Source organism: Armigeres subalbatus, chromosome 3 (assembly GCF_024139115.2).
Source record: "Armigeres subalbatus isolate Guangzhou_Male chromosome 3, GZ_Asu_2, whole genome shotgun sequence".
Lineage (NCBI taxonomy): Eukaryota > Metazoa > Arthropoda > Insecta > Diptera > Culicidae > Armigeres > Armigeres subalbatus.
Window position 1 is genome coordinate 251,582,089 of NC_085141.1, and position 14,671 is coordinate 251,596,759.

Consider the following 14,671-nt stretch of genomic DNA (forward strand, 5'->3'; position numbering starts at 1 on the left):
TCAATACCAAAAAATCCAGCATTTGATGAAAAATCGATTGATAGTTTATTAATGTTTGAGCTGTTATCGGTGCTTTTTATCCAAATAAGATTATGTTAGAGATTTGGACATCTTATGAATCTTTAAAGGCAAGGTCAAGCGAAGTCCTTCGTCCACTTCGTGGTTAAATCAGAAAAATTATCCACTGTTAGTTTTGACGCTATTTATGACAATCACGCATAAAAATTTTATCTCTAGAATATTGGATTTGGCACCCAAGAACTATGTCTATCCCGAAGGGTATTGAAAGCATTGATATTGATCTCTATTATTGGCTCTCTGAAGAACCGTTTGTTTTTTGGACATACATGATGCATCATGTGGCTTTTCTTCAGTCTGTCTCGGCTCAGTATCGATGCCGGCCGGTCTCGGCTCGACTCTGCTGCTGCTGCCGGTATCTGCTCAGCATTGCTGCTTTGTCGGGTCTGTAGGGTGGACTGCTGATGTACTGGCTAGGTTTCGGCTGATGATGGTCGCTTCGATGGTGTCGAGCCGAAAAAGGTGCAGACTTCATCCCCTGCTAAAAAGTGTGAGTGCTGTTCAATCGATGATGCGGTTGCTTCGCTTGTCCCGGTCAGAATGAAAGGAAAAAATCGCGTTGCGCTATGTTGGCGAACGTTCGCCAGCGCGCCTCTATAAATCACAGTGCACTATGGTCCAGGATTCAGATTTACGCGGAAAGATGCATTTTACGCCAAAACTATATTTTTTAGAAAAAACTGTTGTTCTACAAAATTGTTCGAAATAGTAAGGCCATCATTATGGTTCTACCAAAAAATAGGGTGGCTCATCATATAAAAAAAAATAGAAAATATTTTTTTTATTTCTCAGAATATTGACATGTTATGTTCTACAAAGTTGTAGCGCAGCTTATTCCAATCAATTTTGCTAAAAAAAACTTTTTCTGTAGCTCTTAAGTTGACTGATTTAGAGCAATTTTACCTAATTGGATTAGGGTGTACCTCAATAAAACTGTATTTTTGATCTACTTTTTTTGTTTTACATTTCTCGAAAAAGTCGTCTTCAGGTGACTTTTAGAGCTCAAAAAAATGCAACTTTTGACGGGTGAATATGCTCAATATCTCATTTCCGATCAAAAGGTATAATCGTTTTTCTGTCAAAATTACATTTTTTTCATAAGTTGATATCTCCGGTTAGGGCAGACCAAAAAAATATATTCACACAGCATTTGAAAGAGAAATTAATATTCTTTATTATGTCAAAAAATTGGGGATATGTTATTTTTTTATCTCAAGTTTTATCAATTTTACTAAAATCATGTTTTTTCAAATAAATTAATATAACTCGACAACGGAAGAAGATACAGACGATATTCTTATAGCAAAACACGCGTTTTAAAAAGCCTCAAAAGTTTTCAGAAGGTGACATCCGTGAGAAATGAAAAATGAAATGAGCAGATCATAAATATTCTTTTTTGAGGGACACCCTAATCCTGGTAAGTAAAATTACTCTAAACAAGTGAGCTTGAGAGCTACATAAAAAGTTTATATAGCAAAGTTGATGGGAAAAAGCTGCGCTACAACTTTGTAGAACATTTTATGTCAATTTTCCGTAAAATAAAAAAAAAAAATTTCACATTTTTATAAAATGGCCCACCCTATTTTTCAGTAACTTTATAATAAAGGCCCAAGTATCCAGAACAACTTTGTAGAACAAATTTTGTTTCTTAAAAGTATGCTTCAGACCGAAAATACATCTTTTCTCGTAAATCTTGCAATACGATGATAATGATAAAATTTATAAAAAGTGTTTAAGCTGTAGATTTTTTATTTTCCATTTCTCACGAATGTCATCTTCTGAAGACTTTTGGGGCTTTTCAAAACGCGTGTTTTGCTATAAGAATATCGTCTGTATCTTCTTCCGTTGTCGAGTTATATTAATTTATTTGAAAAAACATGATTTTAGTAAAATTGATAAAACTTGAGATAAAAAAATAACATATCCCCAATTTTTTGACATAATAAAGAATAATAATTTCTCTTTCAAATGCTGTGTAAATATATTTTTTTGGTCTGCCCTAACCGGAGATATCAACTTATGAAAAAAATGTAATTTTGACAGAAAAACGATTATAACTTTTGATCGGAAAAAGATATTGAGCATATTCACCCATCAAAAGTTGCATTTTTTGAGCTCTAAAAGTCACCTGAAGACGACTTTTTCGAGAAATGTAAAACAAAAAAAGTAGATCAAAAATACAGTTTTTTTGAGGTACACCCTAATCCAATTAGGTAAAATTGCTCTAAATCAGCCAACTTAAGAGCTACAGAAAAAGTTTTTTTAGCAAAATTGATTGGAATAAGCTACGCTACAACATTGTAGAACATAACATGTCAATATTCTGAGAAATAAAAAAAATATTTTCTATTTTTTTTATATGATGGGCCACCCTATTTTTTGGTAAAACCATAATGATGGCCTTACTATTTCGAACAATTTTGTAGAACAACAGTTTTTTCTAAAAAATATAGTTTTGGCGTAAAATGCATCTTTCCGCGAAAATCTGAATCCTGGACCATAGTGCAGTGTCTTTACCTAACCGCCGCAACAAAATATGTACGTATATGAGATGGATTGAACGGCCGCCTTGCTTCTGTGTGCGGTGAGTTATCACGTTATCAGATAGACCAAATGATATAGGAGCTAGAACAAAAGCGAGAAAGCGTGCCTGCAAAGTAAACATTTAGCTGTGGAATCATTGAAATATTGATTATTTCTAAGTAGTGTAATTATAATACTTATATTTATACTATTGTGCTTAAAGGTAATCTCTGTGTGTCTGAAGTTATTCTATACTCTTATAAGTTTTGTGAATTTCATCAGGAATTGCAGTTTAGAAGATTCTTACCCTATAATATGTAACCTACAACCTATATAGTGAACAAAATCTGAACTTATGTGGTAAACAGTTAAATTAACTTATCTAATTACATGCAAATAACTACGGCTAACATAATTACAGTACGGATACATAGTACGGGAACTGTAGTACGGAAACATAGCGCAAATCTTGCGATTCTATCTTGCTTAACATTAGACCGGTTCAACAAGTCATATCGCTACAAATTGGGACTAAACGTAAGTGAGACAAATTAGATAGTAACTAAATTGTAGCTAAATTGAAAATGTGTACAAGGAAAACAACTAATCAAACGTGAATTATGCATTCCAGGAAAATAATAATCCCCTTATCGTAAACACCAGCAACGGTCGTTTTATTCCGGGGTTATTATTTTGGGAAACCTTCCCCGTGTTGGCAATTTCCAGGCTTCTCGGCAGACCCAGCGGCTGCTCATTCGCTGGTGTCTGCACCAATCAGAACGTGGTAATGGAATGATGCAAGAATTATGCGGTACCCATATTTATAGGTTCCCTTGATCTCAATGTTTTTCATTGAAAACAGTTTCATGCCTATTGAAACAAGTTTTTCGGGTCTTATCAAGCATGGACATGGAAGGCATACTTGAAATCTGTCGATTGAGGGGCTTACCGCAGAAATTCGTCCACTGAGACGAACGCTATTAACGTTTAAAATCTTTCAACACAGCGTAACGCGGTCGATTTGAATATTTTGAAATGACACCCGGTATAGTAAAGAGAGACGTAAGTTCTACGTCAAAACCTGAGTGTATATGGTATCTCTGTCTGCGTGCAGAAAAATTTACCCATTTTTTGAAGTTCAGCGGCATAACTCATTAATGAGTTAGCAGAGAGAAAGAGATAGCACATAAAAGTGCCCATTAATTGGTAAACGAAAATCTCCGTGCGGGAAATCAATAAATCCCAGCCTATTGCTCTTTTCGCATTTGTCTTTTGATATTTTTAAGGACCGGCTTTAGACAGGGTATTTTGACTATTTGTTTTGGTTTTTTCAATTGTTCAGAATTGGAAAAAGTTTTTGATATTGGTCAGTAATAAAATCCATGTTTAAGAGTAAATTAAAATAAAACTTCAAAATTCCACAATTTTTCTAAAAATATTTTGAAAAAATGCGTAATTTTTTGTTCCTTCGCGTTTTACTCGCGCCCCTTCGAGGAGTGAAATATTTGTAGTTTACTATTTTTCCTCAACTAACTTAAAACAATAGAAGGTTATGGTGATGAATGATTTATTCTAACAGCCCATAAAATTTTACAGCCCATGAATTTTGTCGCAAGGTTTTTTGACATGTCCCGTTTTGTAAGCGCGTTTGTCCCGTTTTTTCACAGACCAGATGCCCACGTATACGCCATTCTCCAAAAATGGGTTTAACGAGTAGTACTCATCGAGCTCTTTAACAGAAAAATGGAAAACATGCATGTTGTAATTTGGCGCTTACGTCACTTTCTCAGATTACGGCAGTAGGGACCAACCGGAAACTAGCCAAACGGTTGATTACGGATGTAGTCCTCGAGGGAATCTGAATCATTTTGACCAGTTTGAAAGCGGTTTGATATTAGCCGATTGAGATCTTCAGCATCAATGAAATGAGTTGTCCGCTCGAAAAAAATCACAAAAAATCGAAGACAATTTAAGTGGTATTTGAAAAAAGAAGAAAAACTCTCGTTGTTATAATTCTTCGCTATAAAATGGTCCCGCAAAGCTAGTGTCCCCAAATGTCCCTACATCTGTAAATGGGGGAATGAAATATAACCCTAGTACCACCTTTTAGTGAGTGACTTGCTTACGCATATTTCGCTTTTTCGAAAACGCTGCAATCGAAGTTTTCTTAGAAATTGTGATTTTTAGTCCTATACCTACTAATGATTAGAAAATGTACAACATTACTACTAGAAATATGTTTGTTTGCTATTTTATGTATGTTGTACTGGAAACAAACAAACAAAATTGAACGAAAAATTCTGAATTTTTTTTTCGCTCATGTCATTTCTGAAGTGTTAACAATGGCTCTAACCCTGTCAGGCCCAAATTTTTCCAAGCGGTATGTATGACCCAGTAAATTTGATATATTCCATTTGTTTTCGTGATTAATAATGGAGAAATGACAAAACCAGTAAAAAAATATTTTTTGGCATGTGCTAGATCATCCAAACTGTCATTGAGTCCAGAACTTGCCACCTACAGTTACCATACTAGCTTTATCAGTCACTCTTAGCTTGGATATGTATTCAACCATATCCATAACATATCCTTGAAGATCAAGGAACATAGTAAAATAGTTTTAAGATATCCTGAGTCATCCAAACCATCATTGAGTTCAGAACTTGCGATCTACAGCCACGACACTAGTCTGTTTCTTCCCTCCAAGCCTGGATATGTATTCAACTATATTCATAACATATCCCTGAAGATTGAAAGACATAGTTGGATGGTTTGAGGATATCGTGGGCCATCCAAACTGTCCTTGAGTTCAGAACTTGTAATCTACAACCACAACGCAAGATTTTTTGTCATTCCAAGCTTGGATATGCATTCAATCATCTCCATAACATATTCCTGGAGATCAAGAGACATAATCAGATGGTTTTTGGATATCCTAGGTCAGCGGTTCTCAACCTTTTTCTCTAGAGGTACCCCTTGGAACTTTTGCATTAATTGAGGTACCCCCTCTCGAAATTAGGCTTCCAATCCTTTTTAAAGAATAATACCGAGCCCTTTGAAGGGAAGCGCCTTTAAGCTTTTGAATCCCTTTGAAGTAGAGTTTTGCGCCTCTTCATTAGAGGCTTCTGAGCCTCTTGTAGAGAGGTTTCAGAGCCTCTTGAAGGTTTTTGAGCCACTAAAAAGGAGGCTTCCTTTGCAGCTTAAAACGACGCTTCCGAGCCTCTTGAAAGAAGGCTTCCGAGCCTCTTGAAAAGAGTCTCTCGAGCCTCTTGAAAGGACGCTTCCGAGCCTCTTAGAAGGAGACTTTTGAGCCTCTTGAAAGTATGCTTTTGAGCCTCTTGAAATAAGGCTTCAGAGCCTCTTGAAAGGAGCCTTCCGAGCCTTTTGGAATGAGGCTTCTGACCCTGGAAGGAGGTTTTTGAGCCTCTTGAAAGAATACTTCTGAGCCTCTAGAAAAGAAATCTTTTGAGCTTCTTGAAAGGGAGGCTTCCGAGCCTCTTGAAATGAGGCTTATGGGTCTCTTAAGATCCTCTTGAAAGGAGGCTTCCGATCTTCTTGAAAATGGGCTTCCGAGCTTCTTGGAAAGAGGCTTTTCAGCCACTTGAAAGGAGGCTTCTGAGCCTCTTGAAAGGAGGCTACCGCATCACTTAAAAGGAGGCTACCGCATCACTTAAAAGGAGGCTACCGCATCTCTTGAAAGGAGGTTTCCATGCCTCTTAAAAGGAGGTTTCCATGCCTCTTAAAAGAAGGCTTACGAGCCTCTTAAAAGAAGGCTTACGAGCCTCTTGAAAGGAGGCAACCTAATCACTTGAAAGGAGGCTTCTGAAGTGCCCAGGAGGCTTCCGAGCCTTTTTTAAGAAGGCCTTCAAGCTGCTTGGAAGAAGGCTTCCGAGATGCGTAGAAGGATGCTTCTAATCCTCTTGCAACGAAGCAACCGAGCATTAGTGAAAAAAAATCATTTTGTTCATTTGACGTTTTGCTCGTTCGATCTTTTGTTCCGTTGTTTTATATATTGTGCTGGTTGTGGAAGGCAGAATTCAATTGGGATTTATTGATCGCATTGCATATTATGTACAATATATTTTGAAATAAAAATACACAATTATCAAAACTATATCAATGAGTTTTGATTGGAATTGTAATACGTCCGCCATTACGCATGTTTGTCCGAGGTACCCCCTAGGGCCAGCGAAGGTACCCCCAGGGGTACATGTACCCCAGGTTGAGAACCGCTGTCCTAGGTCATTCAAACCTTCCTTGAGTTCAGAACTTACGATCTGCAGCCACGACACAAGTTTTTTTTTCGTCACTCCAAGCTTGCAATTCAACCATGCCCATAACATATTCCTGAAGATCAAGAGACATTGTGAGATGGTTTTGAGATATCCTGGGTCATCTTGAGTGCACAACTTGCGATCTACAGCCCGAAACTTGCTTTTTTCGTCGCTCCAAGCTTGGATATGCATCAACCAAAGTATAGTTTACATAAGCTAGAATATCCATAATTATATAACGATGTCTGCTGAATTCCAGCAGATGCAATGCATATAGTTTAATACGTATCAAATGCTTGAGTAGTGGAAAAAGCCATGGCTACATCTGTTGACTACACCTAAAGGATAGTTTGGATGACTTAGAACATTTATACTATCTGCCGATCCATTTTATATTTCCAGGAGATGTAACGGGTGTGGTTGAATTCGTATCAAAATTTTGTGTAAGACAAAAAGCTACTGTCACATTATGATGATCGCACGTCACGAAAACAAGAAGATTTTGGATTACCTAGAATATATCAGACCAATCTAGCGGTTTTCTTCTTCCAATAGATGTGATGAACAGAGTTGAACGTAAATCAAGACATTGAATGGCAAAACACGCTAGTTTGGAAGCTTAAGAACGTAGATTCTGTGCTACAAGACAGTTTGGATGACCTAGAATTTTCCAAGTATCGCAATTTTGAGCCGGGAGATCTCCTAGGAGCTGTAATGGATATAACTGAATGCAGATTTGAGCTTTGAGGTCTAAAATAAGACTTTCTTGAAGCTGTAGATTCCAAGTCCGGAACTCAAGGGCATTTTGGATGACCCAGAATATCTCAAAACTATCATACGATATCTTTTGCCCTCCCAGGAGCTGTAATGGATACAACTGAATGCATATTGAAGTTTTGAGGACTGAAAAAAGGCTTTATTGTAGCTATAGATCTCAAGTCCGGATCTCAAGGACAGTTTAGATGACCCAGGATATCTCAAAACTATCTCACGATATCTGTTGCCGTCCCAGAAGCTGTAATGGATTCAATTGAATGCATATTGAAGCTTTGAGGACTGAAAAAAGGCTTTATTGTAGCTGTAGATCTCAAGTCCGGATCTCAAGGACAGTTTGGATGACCCAGGATATCTCAAAACTATGTTACGATATCTTTTGCCCTCCATGAGTTTTTTTTTTAATTTTATTTCTTGATTAAAGTGATTTTTAAATTAAAAATAAAGTTCATCACTATCTCCCATGAGCTGTAATGGATACAACTAGATGCATATTGAAGCTTTGAGGACTGAAAAAAGACATCCTTCAGCTGTAGATCCCAAGTCCCGATTTCAAGGACAGTTTTGATGACTCAAAATATTTCAAACTATCTTACGATACCTTTTGCCCTCCCATGAGCTGTAATGGATATAACTGAATACATATTGAAGCTTTGAGGACTGAAAAATGACTTTCTTGTTGCTGTAGATCTCAAGTCCCGAACTCACGAACAGTTTGAATGGTCTAGGACGTCCGAGGAAGATTAAAAATAGTTTGTTGTACATCACTGTAATTCTACGGATACGTTTGAACAAAAATCTTATTTTGAAACAGGACCATTCGCTACAAATATACCTAATATTTTCTCTTTCCTCACTTCACCTTCTTCAGGACGTTCTAGGTTGTCGTAAGACCTTAATCACCCCTGCCTGATATTTTTCCCTTTAGGGAAGTTAATTTCAAGCAATTTTGCTGAATACAGTGTGCATTTTTATCCATCGTGCGACTTTATACATCCATTCTTCTTTTGGGGTCATATATGATATGACCCCGTGCGTAGGCCTAAAAGGGTTAATAGGGTTATTAAATATTCTTTCATATAATATATGTTCCATAATAATAGTTTTTATTGAAAACATATTTTTGGCCGCCCATTTGTATGAGATTGTCCCATATAGTGCGGTCCTGAGTCTCTTATAGAGTGCTGAAATTTCTCATTTTCAATGAGAGATGTCTCACGATCAGGGATTGAATCATAAAGAGAAAGAGCAAATCTCTCACTTATCATCTTTGTATACATATACGATATGTAGCAAAAGATATTTTAGTTACTAGTTAAAGATGGTCGCTACGGTTCCCTTTCTGCTGTCCGGAACATGTTGGATACCAAGCTGTCAAATCGTATGGATTTTCCTTCTTTGACATTTAGCTCCCCTATCCTCGCCAGCAAAAGATGTTCCGGACAGCGACAATCTTTATCTAGTAGGGACACGGCAGGTATTTCCGTCCATAGTCATAGGGGCTAAAACCAACGAAAGCAACGTACATTTGCTAGAACTCCACTATAGCAGAACGTTTCTCCTGAGCTTACAATTTGGTACGCATGAGTTTTACAAAAAAAAACGTCTCTTTTATTGGTTTTCGAGACTATGACGAACAGACGAAAATACCTGCCGAGTCCCTAACTAAAATATCTTTTTATGTAGCATACCGCGAGAAACTTTTTTCGCAAGCTGTCATGATAGAGAACTGATTCGGGATGTTATACCCCATGATAAATTTCTTTTAGAAAGCTCCAAATGCGGGAAGCACTGGCTCTGATGATGTATTTCAACTTGTTCTACACAGCTGTGCAGTAACCAACACGAAAGGAGCGAAAACAAAGCGAGAATCACCATTTTTCTGTGGGGGCTGCCTATCCGATTCTGTTTTTTCGCACTTGTATACAAGTTTGATAAATTTGTTATCATGGCTTGTTATGATTCAGAACAGTTTTTGCCTCTCTTTTATCGTTGTTCGTTATCTATTGAGAGCGATTTCTGCAAACCCTGCTCACGATGTTTACATATCTGCCTCTTTCAATATCTATAGAAACGCGAATGATGAATGGCATGCTACAAAAATCTCAAAAAATATTTGTCCCGTGACAGGACATGAAAGTGTGCAATATCTCCTTTGTTTTTGTGTTTATTAGCAGTTTTAACACGGTAAATTAAAGGAATATGATTAATTTGTCGACTAGTCACTATTCTTCGCATATATCTATTAAAATAATTTAGAAATTTCAATTTTAAAATGAAGCACAACATCCTTTCATGACTGCCTTTCATGCAAAATTGATCAAAGAACCACGATTCTTTCATTTGGTCGCCTGAAATAGAAAAAGGCGCTAAACTGTTATCATCATTTGACTTCTTCTATCCGCTTATCCACCTGGCAGTACATTCGCAAATATTGAATTTTGATAAATTATTCGATTCGATTTCAAAATCCACCATAGAGTGAATGTGATATACGAGAAGGAATAACATTATGCTTCCGGAAATTATTGATTATCACGATTGACGAGGTGGAAATGTTTTTACAATATTCCATTGTGTATACAACCACTTATCGTTCCCACTTGGGCGGAACTAATATTTGCCAACAAAACAAATTTAATTTGAAAGTGCTAACTATTTATCAGCGCTACTGTTTGATTGTGTAGACCGATATCACACACCATGTTTAAGTACCATCAACATCAAGTCGTATGTGGAAAAACGTGATCGCATTTTTCTCCACTTAAATGATTTGGTGATTCCATTGTTTAAGTTTCAATATTTCTGGATCAAATTAAATCTTTGCCACTCATCTGCATAGGTATGATTTGAGTACAGGAACGTACAGGTTTGGGGAGTTTTTATTAGTTGTTCTATTTTTCCAAAATGTGTGAATTTTGAATATCCAGATTTAAAAAAAAATTGGATCAGTCTACTTCTACTATGCATTTCAATGTTTTCCCAAATAGGTTGACGCTGCTATTTCATTGGTTATTCTTCCCAAAAATATTGGGTAGATTGAAGATACTGGCTTTAGGGTAGATAACTGTCAAAACGCATGGGTTTTGGAGGTAGGCTCCCCCCATCCTCGCCTTCAAAGAATATTTCCATCAGTGACGAGAGCAACAATCTTTCTTTTTTATTGTTCCCGCTCTGTTGATGGAACAATAGATGTGGTTTTATTTATTTTCGATTCCGTTTCAAGATTGGCAAACATCGATAAAGTGGCAAACAAACAGTTACACAGCGAATATGTAGTGAGGTCCAATTAGTTCCGTTAAACCAGAGTTCAATTTAAACAAGGATTTGCTGAAATCACCGTAATTTTCGCTCGCTGAGCGATCGTATCGCACTGATGGCCATGGCCGTTTTATTCCAATTTTGACTGTGGTGCCGCAACTCCTGACGATCTATTTCAACACCGACAAGGCGTTTCAGTCAACATCATAGGACAATATGCATATCATCAGGTGACTACATTTACACTAAGTGCTAGTTGAGTAGGTTTAGTTTGTTTGTTTTATTAAATAACTACTTGTTGCAGATTACGATCAACATGATAGTAACTGTTCTTTTTTTAATATTAGGGGGATTCACTTAACGTCGTAGGTTGCTGTGTATCTGTTTATGGAAATGTTTCATAGGCGATTTGAAATATGTCCCTTGTGGTTGAGTGTGAAACATTTCTATAATCAGATACGCAGCAACCTACGCCGTTAAGTGTATACCCCTATTATCTTATGTACCCACTCAATTTTTATCAATGGTTTTATTTTCAAAATTCTGCAGAACATCTGTTTTGTTCGCTATTTACTGATCTGCTACCCGGCGAGCCCTCCATGCTCACATTATTGTACGCTGTTTAATGTATGAACACAACGTGATGTCCGAAGTTTGATTGCGCAACTAATGATTTATTTATTCCCGTTAATCGTCTTCGTGATTAACGAGCATGATCATGAGTACGTCATAATTTCGGTGACGTTTTGCGATGTTATCAGATTCGTCCCGACACGTTTCTTTCGTTTCATCAGCCTGGATCTGGGGTTCTCAACAGTAACATTACAAAATAATAACAAACATTTAAGTACTCCAAATTTTTGGTCGGGTAACGCCAGAAGAATTGCAATTGAATCGTTCCTAGGCTCGTACTTCAAATCGCCCTTCTAAAGGCGATTGAGTTAACTTTTGTTTTCTTTTATTCTCAGTGGGATCTACTATATAAGAATCGTCTCGTATTAGAACAAATCCGGGTTAAAGTACATTTAGTTTTTCGATTGGTGTAAATTGACAAACAATTTGATATAAGTGTAATAGCAGCTGTAGTTCGGCACGATTCCTAGCATTTAAATAATCGTCATCTAGGATGTTTCCATGAACATGTAGTTGAGAATCGCTAATTCATGAACTGTTTAGATTAAAGTAAGAAGCTCTGCCTCGTGCCACCTTTTCTAGAATGTTTACCTCCATCTATCAGTTTGCTTGCAGCCTTCTGCACGGTAGCAAGAAATACGAAATTTAGTTCTTATCGGTGCGCAATTCAGTCCCCGTGGGCAGTCCAGTTATCGATCGGTAGTCAGTCCAATTCCGTGTCGTCCGTTGATTAATCATATCCGATACACTCAGTTAGTCGCTTGTCCCCACATATTGTGATGCCCCACCCGTTACGGCAACCGCGATACAGAAGTGCAGCACCTTACGATGCTGGTCGTCACCGCAGTGAGCACGTTTCGCCGATTCGCGGTCAAGTTCAATGGAACCGCCGCGCCGAACGTTGGCGTCGGCACTACAAATGTGTCAACGATTTTGATAAAACCCGGCACCATCCGTGAGGTTTGCGAACCCCGTTGCTGCAGGGCTACCAATGTCACAGCTGTGCGAGCCTGCTGCAGCAGTAGCAGCATCACTAATGGGGCGGCTACTTCCGTCAGCATTGTCGCCGGTGGTGGGGCACCGAGCAGCAGAGGCGACGGCGGAGTTTTGCGCGAAATTGTCACCGATGGATGTCGTCTGTCTCGGCAACCGCAGCGAAGGTCGCTTTACGGCCAGTCGCTGAAGCTGAGTTTGTTCAGGTAGGATTGGGATGAGGCAAACTTCTGTTGCGGGTGAGTGGCAAAGACTTTGAACTCGTGGCAGTTTGTTTACCAACACGTTAGCGGAGCAGGCTATGGTTTGTTTTCTCAGGTTTGTTTACTTTTCATGCCACGTGATTCAATGAATTGGTAGTGTAACAGCCGGACAAATAATATGTAACATGAATCATTGTTTGAACATGTATATTAACCATAACAATAAGTGCAATAATGCTCTTAATACTGATTGATAAGAATAAATTGAAATGTTATGAAAACATTAACGAGATTCACGTATGCCAATGTAAATTCAAGAATCGATTCACCTCGGCCCAGGATATTTTTTTTAACCGCACGGTGGTTTGCTCCAGAACAAAGGTTGGGCAAAATCTCCAAATGTTCTTAAAATAACTTGTATGCTTGTAGAATAGTATTTAAGAGCTTTTTATCACCTACAATCTTTATCGTATGTATGTCGAGAATTTTAATATCTGAAGAAAAAACTTTTTTTATTCTAATAAAGCCATATCCTATTGCCGATTATGTCGGTAACAGACTCCAACCAATATAAACCGGCGAATTGAGAAATCATGACGTGACACATTTTATACACCCGTGAGTCGATCCAAAATGTATTGTGGCAGTGCACAATTCTATCTCGTAGACAGCCTCAAAGCTCAGAACCATTTCGATGAATTTCAGAAGGCCGAACTCATCAATCGTATCCCCGGTACGAACTCACTCATTCGAACCAGTATTCTTGAGAAAATATAAGTCTGCAGTATCAATAATTCTGGTAATAATAACAATACTGTTAACACCCATGCATAATGTACTGCACATCCATATACCGAATTACCGAATGATTTATGTGCTCAATTTTTTTATCATTTTTCCTTCAAATCGAGTAATAATACCTGCCCATAAAATTGTCACACTAAAAGTTGGCGCTAACCTTACAAACGGTACGTTTCTATATCTGTGACCGAACTGCATTTATGAATGCGTTAAAAGTGGGATTCCACCGACAGACACACTGATAAGACGTCACCGGCGATGTCACAGTCAATGTCAGCCGGGAGGAGTATCATAAAATAGTAGATACCTACCGAATGACAATCATCTCAAGTCCAGGGACAGATATATTTAGTGCCGTCAACATTAGTTGATAGCAGGAAGTGTTTTGGAGATACGACACATTCAAGTAAAGTGTTATTAGGGCGCCAAATATACCCCTTTCAAGAGTCACATTGTTTTACAAGATTAAAATTAATGGTTGTTAGGTGTTACCCAAAATTTCTCTCATTTTTGTCTAACTTTGTTCAGTGCTGTTTAAATATAGTTTCGACCAAAATATATAATCCATTACAGAAGCCGAGTTTCATATATAATTGATGAGAAACTTGAAGCACTTTGTGATGCTCCACCTTTTTACCTCTGGTAATCATTGCTATCCTAGCAAATATGCACCGAAAATGTTATCTGATATTGATATTTTATAAAATTGCCAATTTCCGTGAACATTTGCCATTAAACTGATTTTGTTTCATCTTGGTGTTTAACAAAGATTTTCTCCTATTACACACGATTGATGCCAATCGTAGTCATTGAATGTTCAACTAGTCATATTCAAAACGTGATTATCAGTATCATAAATAATTATAAATATATGTCCGTTTGCCAGATAAGATACTTATAATTAGGCACACAGTCTACCGTCTATCGTCAAACCAGATGCCATGCCATCCATCAATTTCACACGGCAACGTTTTTAATTCCAATCAATGTGTTTTGTCTTTGGTGTGGTGAATTGTAAATCACCGTGGCCGTTGTTTTCGGTAGACGTTTCTCAGTGGCTCCCCCGCAGTTGTCGGGGTCATCACGTATTGGGATACAACTGGTTGAGTTTTAAATGTAGCACCTCTATTT

The 14,671-nt window shown here is 37.7% G+C and overlaps 1 protein-coding gene and 1 long non-coding RNA gene across 9 annotated transcripts in view; both read left to right on the forward strand.

Moving 5' to 3' along the window:
• Positions 1 to 14,671, forward strand: part of LOC134223511 (trehalase) — a 155,088-nt gene that overhangs the window by 69,578 nt on the left and 70,839 nt on the right. Inside the window, exon 1 of one of the 8 annotated variants that reach the window (XM_062702681.1) lies at positions 10,812 to 11,140. The exons of 5 other annotated variants lie outside the window; for them this stretch is intronic. In XM_062702681.1, coding sequence (XP_062558665.1) covers positions 11,127 to 11,140 — 14 coding nt within the window. In that variant the 5' untranslated portion in view covers positions 10,812 to 11,126. Of the gene's footprint in view, positions 1 to 10,811; positions 11,141 to 12,175; positions 12,743 to 14,671 lie in introns of those variants that run through there. 2 more of the 8 variants (XM_062702672.1, XM_062702674.1) reach the window with 2 other exon arrangements.
• On the forward strand, positions 2,712 to 3,138 carry LOC134228005 (uncharacterized). Its single transcript, XR_009983817.1, has 3 exons — positions 2,712 to 2,824; positions 2,884 to 2,961; positions 3,023 to 3,138. It is a non-coding gene; the product is annotated as an uncharacterized LOC134228005 (long non-coding RNA).